This window comes from Letharia lupina (assembly GCF_014066315.1).
Source record: "Letharia lupina isolate WasteWater1 chromosome Unknown contig_2, whole genome shotgun sequence".
Lineage (NCBI taxonomy): Eukaryota > Fungi > Ascomycota > Lecanoromycetes > Lecanorales > Parmeliaceae > Letharia > Letharia lupina.
The window spans coordinates 2532321-2549292 of NW_023502971.1; the positions used below are offsets into that span (position 1 = coordinate 2532321).

Sequence of the window (16972 nt, forward strand, 5' to 3'; positions counted from 1 at the left end):
TGCATACGTGCGAGAACTTTTGATGCAACCGCTATGTAACGAGCTCTCAGCTACAAATTGCTCGACTCACAGCCTGACTTTGCATCTTGATTCAACACCACCTCACATCATCTCCATAAATCACAGCATAACAGACTTTTAGAATTCTGACTGACCCACCAAGTCACAGCCGTCACTGATCCACCGCAATCATGGGTATCTCACGAGATTCACGTCACAAGCGCTCAGCTACCGGAGCAAAGCGAGCATACTACCGCAAGAAGAGGTACAGATCACAAACTTCGACGGCGACAGTAGTCTGACCTTAGGGAAACAGAGCTTTTGAGAAGGGCCGCCAACCAGCCAATACCCGTATCGGCACTAAACGTATTCATCTCGTCCGCACCCGTGGTGGTAACACCAAATACCGCGGCCTCCGTCTCGAAGCCGGCAATTTCTCTTGGGGCTCCGAAGGCGTAGCCCGCAAAGTTCGCGTTATTGGCGTGTCCTTCCATCCTTCGAACAACGAACTCGTCCGCACGAACACGCTTACCAAATCGGCCGTCGTCCAAATCGACGCCGCACCTTTCCGTCAATGGTACGAGGCACACTACGGACAGAGCTTGGGGAGGAGACGTCAGGCAAAAACTGAGAAGGAGGGTGAGGAGACCAAAAAGAGCAAGAGTGTGGAGAAGAAGCAGGCGGCTAGGAGTGCGGCGGTTGGCAAGGTCGATACAGCGCTGGAGAGGCAATTCGAGGCTGGTCGTCTGTACGCAGTGGTGGCTTCGAGGCCTGGGCAGAGTGGTCGTGTGGATGGATATGTGCTCGAGGGAGAGGAGCTTGCGTTTTACCAGCGTGCTATCAGGAAGTAGAGGGATGGCTAGTTGCGTGCTACAGAGCATTCGGACATGTCGATTGCTTTTGTAATCTCAAAAAGATCAAAATGGAGATCCTTTGAAAGTCACTTGAAAGCTTGCGCTCGTTCTACATGTTTTCATCTTGGTACTCGCGATTTGGCAAATACTTGTAGTGCCATGCCTGAGGCTTCAATTTCCTCACCGGAGCAGACACTCCAACCACAAAATCCTACCTCCTAGACCAAAGCCCGATTGAGGAGCCTTCTCCATGATTTCAGAAGTGAAGCACATGAAGTAATCAGGCAGGTCTACTCTCCGCTCCGTGTATGTATTGTACATAAAGCATGCCCAACCTCCTACCCTTAAGATCCCCTTCTTTGCTAACGTCTTCAAAAGCCTCCATCATGTCTACCCAAACCGTCCGCACCCGCCTTGTCATTCTCTCCGATACCCATACCGCCTCTCCCCTTCCTCCCTCCGACCCCACCCATGCGTACCGCCTTCCCCTCCCCAAAGCCGACGTCCTCCTCCATGCCGGCGACATCACCAAAGTCGGCCACCTCTCCGAATACCAAGCCATGTTCGACATGCTCAAAGCAGCTCCTGCAGAGCTCAAGCTAGTAATACCCGGCAACCATGATATTACGCTGCATGAGGAGTTCTACGTTAGGGGGACGGGCAAGGATAAGCATACCAGGGCTGGTTGGGGCATGGAGGATGTGCAGAAGATTAGGGATATGTGGATGGGCGAAGAGGCGAAGATGGCGGGAATTGTGTATTTGGAGGAGGGCGTTAGGACGTTTGAGTTGGGGAGTGGGGCGAGATTTACAGTGAGTGGTCTTGGTTTCGTGTGAGGTGATTCGGAATTAGCGATCCAAAACCATTGCATGTTGAGGCTCGTAGGATCTGCTTTTCAAGGTCTATAGGGGAGGGGCGCTGTCTAGAAGAGTCACCGTTCGGAGATACTTTCCTTGTAGCGGACGTGCTGGAGGGATGGATCCGGTGAGATGCAGCCATATCGAAGCAATCGCTAATATCGCTCCAGGTCTACAGCTCTCCATGGCAGCCTGAGTTCTACGATTGGGCTTTCACCTATCCTCGCCAAGTCGATCGCTTCAACCCCAGTCCACCAGTCGTCAAAGACAAGACTGCAAATCCTGTTCCTAACCATCCCGAAATCGACATCATGCTCACTCACGGCCCGCCCAAAGGTATTTTAGATGAAACAGACAGGGGTGAATTAGTTGGCTGTGACCACTTGTTAAGAGCTGTCAGGAGGTGCAAGCCTCGCCTTCACTGTTTTGGCCATATTCATGAAGGCTGGGGTGCTGGAAGAATTGATTGGAGAACGAAATCATTTGAACAAGTGAAAACTATCAAGTTGCAGGTATTTGAGGACCGATGTGCCAGCGTAGATATTGGTGAAGGTGGAGACAAGCCTCTGAAATGGGGTCAAGAAACACTTTTTGTTAATGCTTCGATTATGGATGTGAGCTATAATCCTACCAACGCACCGTGGGTCGTAGATATCGACCTGCCCAAGAAGCAAGACAACAATTGAGAGCAAAAGCAAGGGCGAAAAAAGCTAATGACTAGCTCGAGTGCTTTGGAGGATGGAAGAAAGCTCATACTTTGGGGCAAAATCTGCTGAGGGTAAAGCCCATACATTCAAATGGCTTGAGGTCGCTGCCCTTAAAATGTAACTCAAGCTGGACGGTTCCCCTGTGGCTTCTGAAGACTCCCAGCTTTCAGCCTCTTGAGAGTGCATATCTCAAGGGTATGAAGCCAGCTGGTAACGGGGAAACTAAACGTGACATTGTGTCCATGCAATATCCTGCTAGTGGGCTTTGCCAGGCCGTCATCGCCATGTGATGGAGGTTCACTGCCTTCGCTTAGGCGAAGTGACTGGAATTGTCTTGCACCCTCAACACATCCTTTCTTCACAACACCCACACAAGCACACGACACGACATCACAACCGCTCGTCCACCAACATAATCACCAACCCTCCACCCTCTCCCGACAAAAATGATACCCTTCACCAGCGCCGACACCCCAGGAACCATGACCTTCATGGACTCCATCCTAGACCACCGCTCGCCCACCACAGACCACGTTTTCAAAACCGGCATCGCCCTCTCCACCCACCCATCCACCTCCTGCATCGAACCCCTCCCGCGCCTCGACTACTTCCTCCTGAACCGACTCATCACCCTCGCGCGTCCCTACCTCACCAAGCGCCAACTCAAGCGCATGGACTACATGGCCGACGGCCGACGGAGCTTCTACGAGGCCCATCACAAATCCCAGGTCGCGTACCGCGACCTCCTCGACGCGTACGCCTGCGCCGAAACCCTCGACCGAACCTCCGAGGCGCTACGCCGTCAGCTCGCTCACACCCTCGCCGGCGACGACGACAACAACAACAACGACGCGACGGCGGCCACGTTGCGACACCGCCTCGTCACCCTCGAGACCCAGCGCCGCGCCACCAACGAGGACATGCGCCTCCGCCTCCACGTCCTCCGCGCCAAGGCCAAAAACCGCCACCACGTCGCGGCCTGGTACTCGGACCTCAAGGTCGTCTTCCTGCGGGACGAGATGCCCTGGCTCGCGGCGTTGGGGCGGCGCAGTTACGATCGGGCCGCGGGACGGCGGGGGTCGGACCGCGGGTCCGACGGCGGAGGAGGGTCGGCGGCGGGGGGGGAGGTGCGGGAGTGTGGGCTTGGGCTTGGATGGGATGGGACGGAGGGGGAAGGGGGGGGGATGTTTTGAGGGAGGGCGGATCGGGGACTTTGCCCCGTGCTGTCGTTTGGGGTTGGAAGAGGGGCTGTGACGGAAGGGTGGGGATTTCAAGTCAGGAGAGGAAGGTTGGCAGGAAAGCGAGTTTCGGTGTTTGTGACAGGACGAGTGCGTTGGTCCGGTGTGTTTTCTCGGTATCAGAGAGCGAAGTGGTGTCATCAAAATGACGATGGGTACCGATATTGAGTTTAGTTAAAAGGGTATCAACATTAAAATGCACCGTGGAACATGAAGTAAGAAGACGCCGCCAACCCGCTGAATCGCTGACGAAAAGGATCTGTTCATAGCCTGCTATTTCAGATCGAAGAGTTTGGTATCGTTTCGCTCTGTTCCGTTCAATCGCTCCGTGTTCCTCCTCTCGTCGATCGGAATATTATGTACTGGCGTGCCATCCATCCATATATATCCAGAACATCCCATCCATCTCATATCTACTCCTCGGCGACTCCGTTCATCGAGTCGGCCTTCGTCTTGTCCCTTGCGCTGACCATCCTACTCAGTCCTAGCCGGCTGAATCTCCTTTTCACTTTGCCGGAACGCCCGCTTTGCGCTGTCGTCGGCCTCTCGGCACTCGCTTCCATAGGCAGAGGCGCTGTTGTATTTGCTGATGTGGAGTTGTGAATTGAACTGTTGACAGCTTGGCTGTACTTTCCTGAAGACAATGTACCATCATCAGAGGGCGCGGAAACTGATGAACCATTCGCCTTGGGAATGTTTGCAGTTGAGTTCTTGAGGAAGCTGAAGCTGAGGAGCGAAAGAGGCCTAGAGCGAGGTTCTGAATGTAGCTCTTCAGAAATGTGATTGGTGCCATTAGTGAGAATCGGGGTGACCGACGACGGATTGCCCGCAGAGGAGTGAGGTGGTGGAGTGAAGAGGTGATGTTGGTCTGGTGTAGGATTAGGCGCCAGGAGCGCCAATTCCGGAGAAAAAGTCCTTCGGAAGAGCTCGGACAGGGAGGCTCGTGTATGAGCAGGATCGGAACCCACATAATGGGAAAGACAGTGCTTCAATATGGAGGCATGATCGAGAAGTGCAATCTGAAGAGCATTCTGAAGCGGTGAGAGCGCAGGCCTCTCAATGTCTTCATCAGCTTCTTCGGGTACTGTGGGTAGAAGCTGGCGGTACTGAGCTACTGTTGCAGCCGAAGACGGGTCGACAGAAGAAAGAATAGCATCAGTAAGGCCAATGAAATTCGACTCATCACCACTAGTGATACGCTTATCGAGCGTGGCCAGCTCTGAAGTCTTCCGCGCAGTTCGCTCTACAGCTGTTTGCAAAGGTGAAAGACGCGTTGCGTCGACAGCAACGATTTCGCTCCTTCGCAATATCGTTGGGAATGATTCTTTTGTTCTGTAAAGCGTCTTCTCGATCCATTGATTCTGGACCCCCGAAGCCGGGAAATGCCGTTTCGAGGTGACTGCAAAGCAGTCTGGTCTTGCTGACGATATGTAATCTCTGGTCGATTGCACTACCTTCGGTTGCTGGTAAATTGGGTGATCAAGGTCTCGATAGACGCTCACGGAGGAGATCTGAAGGTATTGACCTTCTTCATCCTCGGCCTCTTCCTTGGATGACAGTTGGACAGCTGGGTGTAATTGTCGCATCCGATCCGTGAAAGCAGACTGTCTTTCCGACGCTTCGCCTTCGTAGATAAACTGCTTATCTCGGAGACTGGGTGGGAATCCAAGACCTTGATATGTTACCCTGAAGTATCGATGTACCTGCCATTCACTCTTCGATATGGTCTCGTAGATTTTCGCCATGGCCCGTTGTGTTCTTGCGAGCTTGGCAAAGTCGTAGTGAGAATGTTCATACTGATTGGCTAGTTCTCGGTAGCTTGATAGAGCACTATGCCAAGCTTCGCCTTCTTCAAAGTACTTGATCATTTCGAAGTAAAGCCGCTCTTTGCGATCAAATGATGATTGCTCAGGAAACGCTGGGTCCGTAAGCGGTTTCAGACTCGTCGGTTCCCAGGTGTATAGATCCGCATGGAGGCGCAAAGCCAAGCCGGCCTCGGTTTTATTATGTAGCCTCGCTTGTACTTCTGCTAGCTGGTGTACATAGCGTATAAACATGTCCTCTTTCTGCATGTCTTTGAGAAAATTCATCAGCTGAAGGGTGTTCATTATCCGTAGGGATTCTGTTATATTAGGACTGTGCACGGCCGCCAGAAGTTCCAAAAGCTCATCGATGGTTGATATCATATCTTTGATGGCCTGCCACATTGGATCACCAGGAGTGCTTGCGAGAGACTTAAACATGTCAAGCAGCTCGTTAACGAACATCTTCTGGACCAGGCTCTCTCCAATGTTCTTTGATTTGAACAATTTTTCGAAGCAATCAATCATCTCAGCTTGAATAACGGACAGGTCCTCATTCAAACTCCATTCGCTAATAATCATAGCTTGCAGAATCCTTACAGCAACGTTTCTCAAGCCTTCGTGCACACTCAGGCACAAGTCGATGATCGGTGCCACAAGGCTTGGCACATACTGCACCTGGTATCCACCCAGGCGTGGCAGTCCGTATCGTTTCTGCTCCTCTGGACTCGCTTCCCAGCCGATAGCTTCCCAGCTACGTTTGAGTAAACCTGCGCCCTGTTCTCGAACATCTCCGGCAATCTTCCACACTGCTCGCCTCTTCTGCTCGGGAAACGTCTCTAGTGCCAATGTGTCACTTCTGACAAGCGTGAGTAGAGTCAGAAGGTAATGGCTCCAAAGGTCTGTGTTGAAATCGTCCGCATCATCAATGAAAGGGATGTAGTTGGTCACCATTCCTTCGAAAAGCGACTGGAGGATCTGCAGCGAAGCTTTGTGGTGGAAGATGTATAAGCTCAACCATTCCTTGGGGAAAGCACCACCAGATAGGATTGACATGACGACGTCCAGGCTAGAGGACAGCAGATTCGTACATTCGATCTCTGCACCTACACGCTGCGATGGAAGGTGTGCGCCTGCTAAAGATGCGAGTAGCCCAGCGAGCTCCGTGATCGCTTCGTCAAAGGCTGCAGGACTGGCAAGAGGTTTTGAAGAAAATGGGTAGGTCGTAGGATATAGAAGCGAGAGCTGGTCATTCTTCGGTTTGCCGGATAACAAAAGGCTGTGGTAGGATTCTATCGCTTTTCTAAAATACCCAGGGTCCCTGAAATAAGGCTGTTCTGCTTGTTTTGCAGCAATAGAGCAGCACAGCCGCACTTGCTCTCGCCATTGGGTTGAGTCGTCGCTAACACCCCAGTATGAGTCGATCCATTCCGCAGTAGCAACTAAGACCTGTTGCTGGACGTCACCTGTTGAGAACAAACTGTCGGTTGTCAGATTGAGGATGAAAACCAGCTTATGTAAGATCAATTTGCCCTCTACTCCTGTACAAGATTCTAGAAATTCCGTAGCAATCTGGAGGATCTCTTCCTCAGAGAACAAGCCTTTGAGTTCAGGAAGCCAGGAATGCATGTGCTGGACTACGATAGTTTTGCTGCCAACTAGTATTGGTGACGAGTCCTCCATCAAGCCATTGAAGGCGCCGAAGATGCTCTTGACATCTCGTCTAAACGTTACTTCCGTATTGGCACCGATGCCTGCCTCTCTAGTCTCTTGCTTCCTCCGAGCGCACACAATGAATTTTAGCAATTGACGGCCGACCTTAAATGCTGCGCGAACACGCCTAGATTTACTTGGATCGGCCGGATTTGTTAAGAGCCGAAGGTAGCTCCTTATCAAGCAAGGGGTCGCGAAGGGGTGATCGAATCTCGTTTCCACATACGTATCCACAAAAGGCCCTAAATTGAATCGACGGTCGTGTACAATGCCCAAGACTGTTACAAGAGCGTTGAAAGCCAAGTCCTCGTACTCGTCCTTCCCATCGTATCCTGCGAGGATGCTGAACAAAGCGTCAAAGACATCATCAACCAGCTTGACGATCTCGATCTCTGGCACGAACAGGAAGCGTTCTAGAAGATTAAGAATCTGGCTTTCCGATTGCTCTCTCCACCTCAGGATCCCAAGCAAGATCGTATCTTGTGAGAAGAAAGTACTGCACAATTTAGTTTCGAGCTTTAGTGTAGCAAGTGGCCCGGTCAAGATCTCGTCCTTCTCGTCTCCGTACCTGCCTTTTGAGTTCCATTGCAACGCCAGGTAAGCTCCTCGGCCATTATCTGAGCTCGAAGTCACTTTGTCGTACACATATAATAGAGGCGCGTGAGACCCGTCTTTTACGAACGCCTCCTCTGTCCAGAGAGGCATCCAGCTCAGCGCAAATGGAAAACCAGGAGCATCGGCTATGCTCATTATGAGATGGGCCCCACGCACATCGTCAGTAGGTATGACGAGTTTAATCATCTGATCCCAACGCCCACTTCTCTCGACCGCAGACGTACGCCATGCTGTTTGTCCCAGGCTATTGGACCCCGGGAAGATGCAGCGCTCTATCCGCTCACCAGACGTTTTACGAACTTCCAGTGTGAGTTGAACATTCTTCAACTCCAAGCTTGACGCAATGTGTACGGTGCCGCGGTCTGGGTGTAATAGCAAGGCTTGATGAGGTAAGGATACTTCAGATAGTCGGACATAGAGATCGGACCGGGGTTTGGTGGGAGTACCTGGGAAGTCTGTCTTTGGCGTAGGGACAATGCTCTGGAGTAAGGTGGGAGTCCGATCAATCAGGTCGTTCGCGTCTGGATCCGCAAAAGACTGAAAAGCCAGACGAACGTACTCCATACCTTTGCATCTGGTGTATCCACCATTGCGACTAGAGGCCAATTCACGAATTACTTCGTCCCAGTCGTCTGTTGAATTCAACGTATCCGCGCTCGCATTTGCCACAGCAGGCATCCAGATGGATACACTTTGATCTGCAGTCACGCCATGCTTAAAGAGATGTTTGACGTTGAGGACGCCAACTCCAATACTTCTTTTCGCGTACTGTGGTCCTTGTTGCGTTGAGGGACGGGATCCATCTCCCGTTGTAGGCCTTGTACCATTTTCAAGAGAAGGGGACTCTGGAGTAGATGGCAATTGAGTTGTCCTGGAATCATTCTGGGCCCTTCGAACACTGCCGAATTGTTTCTGTGCCCACATAAGACTCTGTCTACCTCCCTTCATCGACGCTGAATTTATGAAGCCACTGGTATTGGGTCTCGACGAAGATGCATTCTCGTCAACGGGATTGGGCCTTCTCGGTTGGCTAAAAGGAGACTTTTGTATCGCTTGGTTCGCTTGGACCTTGACGACAAGGTACAGGTCTGCGTCTGATCTTGAGGCATCTCCAATATCATTGGATGTCAGATCAGTGAATAACGTCCGATATTTTCCTACAGAGGCGAGCTTCTCGAACTCTTCCTGTGATGGGAGGTCGAGAACGAAGCACTCCGTGAGCGCCTTGGGCGGCTCTCCTGGACTTCGAGAGCAGAGGTAGAATGTAAGCGTAGGTGAAACCAGGCCGTTGTTCGCCAACCCTTTCACATCGACCATGAGATGATAAAGATTGATAGGGTCATGTTGAAAAACCGGTGATCTATCAAGCAGACTCATCGTGGATTGAAGCTTCGTCATCTCAATAGCCGAGTCGTCCCCCGTCAACAATCGACCACGCTGCTTCGGATCCCGCACGATGATCTCGCTGCTGAGCATCTTGTTGCCGTCAGCAAGGTTCCAGACTATCTCTTCCCGCAGTGCATCGAGTTCTCGAGCTGTAAGGACGCCATGTAAAAGCTGCCTACGAGCGAGATCCAGACGAGTCACCAGATCTGAGACTTTCTTCAAAACGGAGTAGCGTCGAGCGAGCAACAACTCGTGCAGATTCTTGGAATGCCATTCGCGCAGGCAGGAGGCGATCTCGTCAACCAACGGCTCGGAGCTGGAAGTGGGCGTTTCGTCGCCAATCTTCAGCATGGGGACGGGGGCCTGTGGTCGCCTTGTATTTTGAGCTCGTGAGGTGTCAGACGTGGGGGTAATTGGACCTGGTGACGATTTTGGCTGAAAGCTTGTGAAGGACCGATGGGACAGCTGCCGCGCGAGAATCTTACCATTGGTGGGATTCGGCAGGTGTTGAGAAGATGTGCGGGTTGGCCGCTGAAGGGCAGGCGAGATTTTAGGGCTGCCTCCGTTGATGGCGGGTCTCGTTCCTGCACTATCACTGCTCCGGTTTCGGCGCATGCTACCGTTATGAACCAAAGAGCTCTGGCGTCGAGGAGTTTCACCATTTGAGTGGTCAAACCTCGGACTGTCGCCGTTGGACACCAAGCCATGCGCGTGTCCGTCCAGTCCAGCATCTCCTAGGACTTCCCGAACCTCCACACAACATCTGGGAAAGATACCCGAGAACACCCTTGCTTCCAATGTTTGTCCTTTGACGCTTGTCAATCCAGCAAGCAATGAGGGCGGGGCAACGAGATATCCACGGAACCACGAAGCATCCTGGCCACCTTGCTCAATGATATACAACTCGTCACCTATTTCGAGGGGGAGATCTGCTGGAAAGGAGGCTTGGAAGGGGTAGGTAGCAACCGCGAAGGCTATCCGAGGGAGGGGACGCCATGGCATGTCGACGGGCGCTGGCTCCCCTCGATCTGTTGATGCAAGAGATGTTTGCTGTCTTGATCTGCCGGCGGCCTACGCCCTAGCCGAGTAGGACTGATTGTAAGCATCAATGCTTAGCAGCCGCAGGTGTTGTCGAGATATTGTGCCCTGCTCTTTCTGTTTGCTATCTAATAATGCAAGATGCCGAGGATGTCAAGCAGGGAGCTGGGGGCTTAAGTGGGAAGCACTCAGATGAGCGGGATTAGCTGGAAGATGTATGGCACCAAAAGACAGATCAACACCAGCAACTCCAGCAAGGTGTCAAGGCAGAGTATGGATTTTGAACCGGTCTCGAGGTGACATAGACGCGCATTGCCATTTTTTGGCAGGCTTGGCAGTAGTACAGGGATTTTTGGCCGAAGTTTATCCATACACCCCTTTCTAGGTACATGAAGGCTTGGCGTGCCTTTACATAGAATTCTTAAGCTGGATAGCATATCTCAAACTTCAAACAACCGACAACATGAAATGGCCAGCTCACTGATCGTACAGACGTGGCTTGGACCCTCAGTCAGCTGCGGTATTTGAGATGCTCCTATTACGCTATAAACCTTCGAACGATAAGGCGGAAGAATTCGTACTCCACCAGTGGCAGTTCTACGAGCAGAATTCCTCGTTCTAGCAACGGCACAAGGCCAGATCGACTGCTGCGCAATGACGTAGAGCGTGATAAATACAGTGGCTGTTGGATGCCTCTTCTCGATGCCAGAGTTTTCATCTCTGTTGCACCTAACGAAGTTACTTCACCAAAGTGGCCAGAAGTCGATCAAGATCGGAAAATGATGGTAGGAGCTCTGACAGATTAGAGAGTCATCCGTAGTACCGAAGAGATCTTTATGCAGCACTTCCCATGGCAGTTCAACCTCCACGTGCCTCCTCGGCTGCTTTTCCAGGGTACCTTGTTTTTTTTCGGTCACTCGGAAGTGTAATGGGAACAAAAGGCTCTGGAGGGTCGAAGGTTTGCTTGGTCGACGGGACAAGGTTCTAGGCCTGTAGGTTCGCTGGTCGAAAGAGCACATGACGATCCGAACATTGCACCTGGGTCTAATATCTCATGCTCTTCGTAAACAGATTGTGCAGGCGCCACCAGATGGTGAATAATTCGAAAGAGTAGGGAGAGGTTGCCGTCGAAATCAAGGTATCTCGGATGAGGATCAAAATGGTTGTGCGCAGGAGGACCAAAATTGTCATGTGTACAAGTCTTCGTGTGTGGATTACGTATGGTAAGCAGTGTGGCACAGAGATAACTCCTGGTCGGAAAATGAGATTCCATAATGCAAGATAGATTGGGCTCACTGCATGGTTTTGATCGCCAGGACCGTTATTTCTTCGGACGCCAGGAGTATAGTACACATGGAGGACCTGACCTGATGGGGTAGAGAACACGTATGTCAGATCCCTCCAGTCGGCCCAGACCGCGCAGCTTCCACCCCTGCTTCATACCAGTGATCTATCGTCATTTATCTTTCTGTCGCATTCAGGCCCTGCGTCTCCTGGAGGTATGGCCGCATCCAATACGACTGATCCGTCTCTATGTGATCATTGTCCATCAGGTACTCGTTCTTGTCCTCCAATGCAGGTGGACATTGTACCAGATAGATAGAACCTGTACCTATGGCGGGCCTGCTAACGGAAGCCTCAAGATTTAGTATCCAGAATACAGCTTCCTGAGCACCCTTAGATAACATGACCAGCTTTTCGGTCTTCTGATTTGGATGTTCGGACGGGATAGTCAGGCTTGTCACTACCAGGAATTCGGTATCACAAAATAGCCGAATGTACTCTATGACAGTTGGCTCCTGGAAACAGCGGCGGAAGGCGAGGTGTACTGATTCGGAAGGCAAGCTGTGTAAGGATCTTGGAGATTGGACCGAGACTGCTCCCTTGGTGATTGGCCACACCAAGCAGTCGTCTCGAATGTCCCAGTCGTAAGCATCGTCACATCTGATAGCTCGCGGAGCAAGACTAGCTTTCAGACTCTCCCTGTGGCACAATTGGACCCCTAGTCAGCTTGGAAAGCGACATACTGGGAGACTTCTCCTTCATAGTAAATTTGGCTCTTCCCTTGAGTCTAATTCACGGACCATACCAGCAGCCCAAGGGACGTGCTTCAACATGGCACTTCTGCCGACTCAACGGGCTCAAACTTCTCTACATATCCAACAGAGACGACAGACTCAGAGGGATCTGCAAACACAGGAATTGTCAGACCTAGCACCACTGCAACAGTGGTCGATGGCCATAAAATGTTGTTCAGGACTTCATGATACGTAAATTTTCCCTTCGCCTCTCAGACAAGAGTACACATCATCCACACCGTTATCAGTAAGGCGGTCCCAGAGTACCATCGCACGCCTTGCCCAATCTTCCCTCGTCAAATGGACACCAATTGCCAGATCCACCATCGGCACTGAGATACTTTGCGGCTTGTTGCGGGATGTTATCCCTGAAGTACGAAGTGATTCCGTCAATGGTGATGTTGGCCGAGTCTGACATGCATTGACACGGCTGGACCTGGGCAGGCCAGCTGGATCCGTACCGATATTGAAAGTGGCTGTTCGGCACTGACGCTAGGTTGTTCTGCACGCAAACGGGAAGGTTGTACATGCCAGCAGTCCATTGCTGCACATTCATAATGGCTCCTGCGATATTCTCATTGAGGACAGTTTCCCCATTGGGGTTGGAGATCTGCGAGACCCAGGCGTCTGTCGCGTTGTAACTTGGTCGGTCGAGTCAGTTTAATTGCTACATCTTGATGAGAGAGTGTCTGCCACTCACTTGAAGCCATTGGCGAGAAACCCATTCACAGATGACTCTATCATGTAGACTGGATTGTAAGTGATATCATTGACGCTGAAGTTTTTGACGTAGAAAGACTGCGGCTGACTATTGTCCCAAGCGCCGGAATATGCACTACATAATGTGTGAGTATAGGGGTCGACCGCCGTCCGCTGCTGGTACTCACTTGTATAACACGGCCATACCATTGTCCATGCATGAAGCCACCACGCTCTCATTCCAAGTGTTGTGAAAGAAGTCTTGGCGCCCTTTCTCGATCCAATCCTTTTGACAGATGTCCTGTGTGAAATCGCCCCACGAGTTCGAGCAATCGAGTTGTTGGACCTGGCCATAGGGTATCTTCCGTTGATATGAGCAAGCTATTCTGCGGGTAAGGACAACCTCTCAACTCACATAAACAATATAGGCGTAATTTGCCTTGTAGTAGCTATTGATTAAAGCTGAAACGAACTGATTTTCAAAATATTCTGTAGCTTGCAACGGTGGGCCGTTTCTGTTTGTGGCATTGGTCTCCGCCAGGCTTGTCTGTGCTGTGAGAAAATTGCCACCCTTCATGAATTCTGTAACATTGGCTCCGCCTAGCCAGACCGCATTGCTTAAGTTGTAGATCGAGTCAGAGATAGTCGTCACCAATGACTCGCCGATCGCGCTATCCGTCCAGATTCTGAAAGATCTTAGCTCTGGAGGCGTAAGTGGTTCACGTCAAGAACACCTACTGTTCCAATTGAAAATCCGTTTGCACTTCTGCAGCCGTCAGTGCACCGGCATCGCCAGCGAAACCGAACGCAGCAGCCGACCCTATCAATGCGGCCACAGCATACTATACAATATCATTGGCCTCGGACCTTTCCGTCAACTATCGGACACACTTACTGGTAATTCTATAGCAATAAAGATAACAGCGATCATAGTCAGAATAGTATTCTGTCAAACGTGAGAAATGTTTGACACTTTGCGTTTCAGAGCCAAACTTACCAAAAGGGGAAACACCTTGTACCATGTCTCTGAAATACCGCTCGGCATTTTGACAAAGATCTGTCGACGATAGGTTAAGTTAAGCATTCTAGGGGAATAGATCTACTCACGGAACCCAAGCCTTCATATATACGTTCCATGTCGCCGATTGCCCATTGGAGTGCGGTGTATATGTTGTTGAGGATGGCCATGAAATCTCAATACTAATTAGTAGATTGGGTTTGATGGGATGATTGGATACTTACTCCTCATAGCATACATAGTAAGGTATGCTGGCACTTGATAAGGTGTAAGATCAGGCTGACCAGACGTGGCGAGATTGTGGCAAGACCCAATCCAATTACAATCATTTATCGCGGTATCTGTAACATTGCACTGATCGTATGCCGAACCCTCGCCATCAGTAAAATCGTTATAGAATCTGTCCATGAATGACCCTGGCGAACCAAAAGCACCATTGGTATAATTCGTGTAGTAAGATGACAAGAAATGATCAACACTCCAAGCCTCCCATTGTGATGTGTCAAAGGCGGGATCGGAGTTACTGCCGCACTCCATTGCGACTGGTAAGTTGCAGGGAAGTAAGGCTGTGATGGTAAGTGTAAAGTCTGCAGAACCTCCTGAGGACGCTGCGAGACCCGTCATCATCCCGCCAACTGTTGCAATGTTAGTATTTTCTTGCCATACTAGATACACACAACTTACGCCAGCTTCCATCGGTTGGAACCGTGAAGGTGTATGACCTGGCGCCATCTTGGAGCATACCATTCTCAACGACCCATTTCGAAATGTTTTGCCCATCATCGCCCCAGTCCAACAGCTCTATTCCAGAAGTGACAGCAAAAGTCCAGTTCTGGCCTAAGTTCCCCATGCCATAGGAGCCGGGGTGGATATCAAAGGAGCCGGTGGGCATGACCAATGCAGATGAATAGGTGACGGTGCTCGCCGTGCAGATCGATGGCTTGGGTGGTGACACGGTGAAAGGGCTATCATCGCTAACGGCTGTGGATGCCAGCAGTAAGAAATGTAGCAGGCATCTTAGGCCTGACGAGTGGGATTTGCTGCCACTCATCTTGGGTAGAGACTGGAGTGCGAGGCGGCGGCAAAGGATGAAAGAGAAAAGGAGGAAGGCAAAGGACTTCGGGTTTGCTCGAAATTGCTATGGGATAATGAAGTGGGCAAGAATGAATGTTCAGAAGGGTGTGGGGTAAGATTGAATGTTGTAGATACGACAAACATAGGTAGATTTGAAGACTACCTTATTTCCCCAGATCTACCTTAGAGAAATACGGGCGTAGAAAAGGCCGGCAAGACAAGGAAATGAGAAGAAGTAGAAGAATTCAAACATTGCAACTGCTTACATCACCTATGATTTTCCCTACTTTAGAGTCTTCGTATTCCCTACTTCCCAGATCGGATCTCACAAAATGAATAAGGTTGATACATACAGTACATTACAATTTCTCAAGTACCGTATATCTAACGCATTCTGGACAAGTTCCGGTAGTACTAAAACAGGTACCGAGCTGAGTTTACCTGATTTGTCACTGTTCACTTGTTTCAGATGCAAGGGAATTTTACTCGGTACATCTAAGGTACTTTAGGCAGGAAACGGCTTCAGGACTCCATCACTGACTAAAGTACTTTATTAGCGATGCGACTTTGATTCACTGGTGGGGCCAAGCCTAGGGGCTGGACCCTCTAATAAGACGTACGTCAGGAGTCAGGATACTTGACACGTGCAACGATGAAATTGTGCGGCACCGACGTGGTAAGTGGCAACATTGTCGCGTCTGCCATGTGTAAGGTACTTTAGTATTCTTATTAGTCAGAGGCACAGGATGATCACAGTTGCTCCATGCAAAGAACAACAAAGAAGTCAGCAATAACTTCCAAGTAAGAGGCTGAATTGCCAAACCTTCTCACCTTTCGGCCCGACGTTGGAGTGAGACAAGCGAGAATGGTAAATGAGGCCAAGAAGAGATACGGCTTGATTTACCTTACCTTATCAAGCAACGCCATCCAAAACATCATGAACAGAGCTTTGCAAAGAAGTAAGTCTGCTGACACTCGCGGGTACTACAGATGATCTACCGTTGGCTGGGAAGTATTGCCAGGAATGAAAGGTCTTTGTTTTCTGGCTTCGCAAATTCAAGCATGGTCGGGACTCGGAAGTACTAGTACCCGTATTTAGCGTATGCAAAAGTTCCTTCCTACTGAGTCCCGCCCCCTCCCACCTGGATTCAAACTAGAACAATCAGCTCCTCCAACGCTGTTAAAATACAAAAAACATAAGAAAACAATCGATTGATAGAGCTACGAATATATTAGTTTTGGAGCGAGACGGATAACGCCGTTCGCTGAGAATACCTTAACTTTCTCTTTCTCTCTACTTCTAGATTCTTGTATAACGATATCTCGAAAGCAGTTTTATTTTATATATATAAAAGGTTTCTGATAGCTATTTCTGCGACGCTAAAGCCGCTGAGTAAAAATAAATCTACCTTACTGTATATTCGTAAAGTTGATTTTTGAAATCTGGGGAAAGGGCGGGACTCAATGCCAAGAAACGAATGGATTTTGCACACGCTAAGCGTGATCGGCTAAATTCCCCAGAAAATAGACGTGCACGGTACGAGAAAGTTTACCTCTGTCAATCAGGACCAACATGGCACTTGCAAGTCAGGACCAACAAGACAATACAAAACTGCCGCCCAATTACCCGGACCACACACCGGGTCTCTTGTGAAAATTTACAAACAGAGCTACTGAAGAGCTCGAATTTTTTTCTCGATCTAGAGTGTGAGCGGATTCGCTCATGCTCTCAGCAAGTCGACGAGGGAGCTGGAATCAATCACAAGCTGACATCCAACAATCATCCATCGTTTTCTACCCACGTACTTACTTTACAGTTGACGATTGCCATCGTTCAACTTTCGTCATCGCCAACATATAGTCATGAGGCTAGTCTCTCATCAGGCCCTCATC

At 50.2% G+C, this 16972-nt stretch overlaps 5 protein-coding genes across 5 annotated transcripts; 3 read left to right on the forward strand and 2 right to left on the reverse strand.

The window, feature by feature from the left end:
- Positions 1-191: 191 nt before the first annotated feature.
- Positions 192-851, forward strand: HO133_004782 (uncharacterized protein; the record flags this gene model as incomplete). The annotated part of the gene is made up of 2 exons (XM_037295695.1): positions 192-265; positions 317-851. 2 exons carry the CDS (start codon positions 192-194, stop codon positions 849-851), a joined length of 609 nt encoding a protein of 202 aa, XP_037157696.1.
- Positions 852-1240: 389 nt separating this feature from the next.
- HO133_004783 (uncharacterized protein) lies at positions 1241-2206 on the forward strand (the record flags this gene model as incomplete). Its single annotated transcript, XM_037295696.1, has 3 exons — positions 1241-1666; positions 1882-2047; positions 2103-2206. 3 exons carry the CDS (start codon positions 1241-1243, stop codon positions 2204-2206), a joined length of 696 nt encoding a protein of 231 aa, XP_037157697.1.
- Positions 2207-2900: 694 nt separating this feature from the next.
- HO133_004784 (uncharacterized protein) lies at positions 2901-3834 on the forward strand (the record flags this gene model as incomplete). The annotated part of the gene is made up of 2 exons (XM_037295697.1): positions 2901-3545; positions 3742-3834. The coding sequence occupies 2 exons, from the start codon at positions 2901-2903 to the stop codon at positions 3832-3834; spliced, it is 738 nt and encodes a 245-aa protein (XP_037157698.1).
- Positions 3835-4069: 235 nt separating this feature from the next.
- Positions 4070-10174, reverse strand: HO133_004785 (uncharacterized protein; the record flags this gene model as incomplete). The annotated part of the gene is made up of 1 exon (XM_037295698.1): positions 4070-10174. One exon carries the CDS (start codon positions 10172-10174, stop codon positions 4070-4072), a length of 6105 nt encoding a protein of 2034 aa, XP_037157699.1.
- A 1496-nt stretch (positions 10175-11670) lies between these two features.
- Positions 11671-15056, reverse strand: HO133_004786 (uncharacterized protein; the record flags this gene model as incomplete). Its single annotated transcript, XM_037295699.1, has 12 exons — positions 11671-12193; positions 12343-12397; positions 12556-12929; positions 12989-13123; positions 13176-13348; positions 13403-13673; positions 13726-13829; positions 13883-13933; positions 13985-14044; positions 14095-14180; positions 14230-14640; positions 14690-15056. 12 exons carry the CDS (start codon positions 15054-15056, stop codon positions 11671-11673), a joined length of 2610 nt encoding a protein of 869 aa, XP_037157700.1.
- Between the last annotated feature and the right edge of the window lie 1916 nt (positions 15057-16972).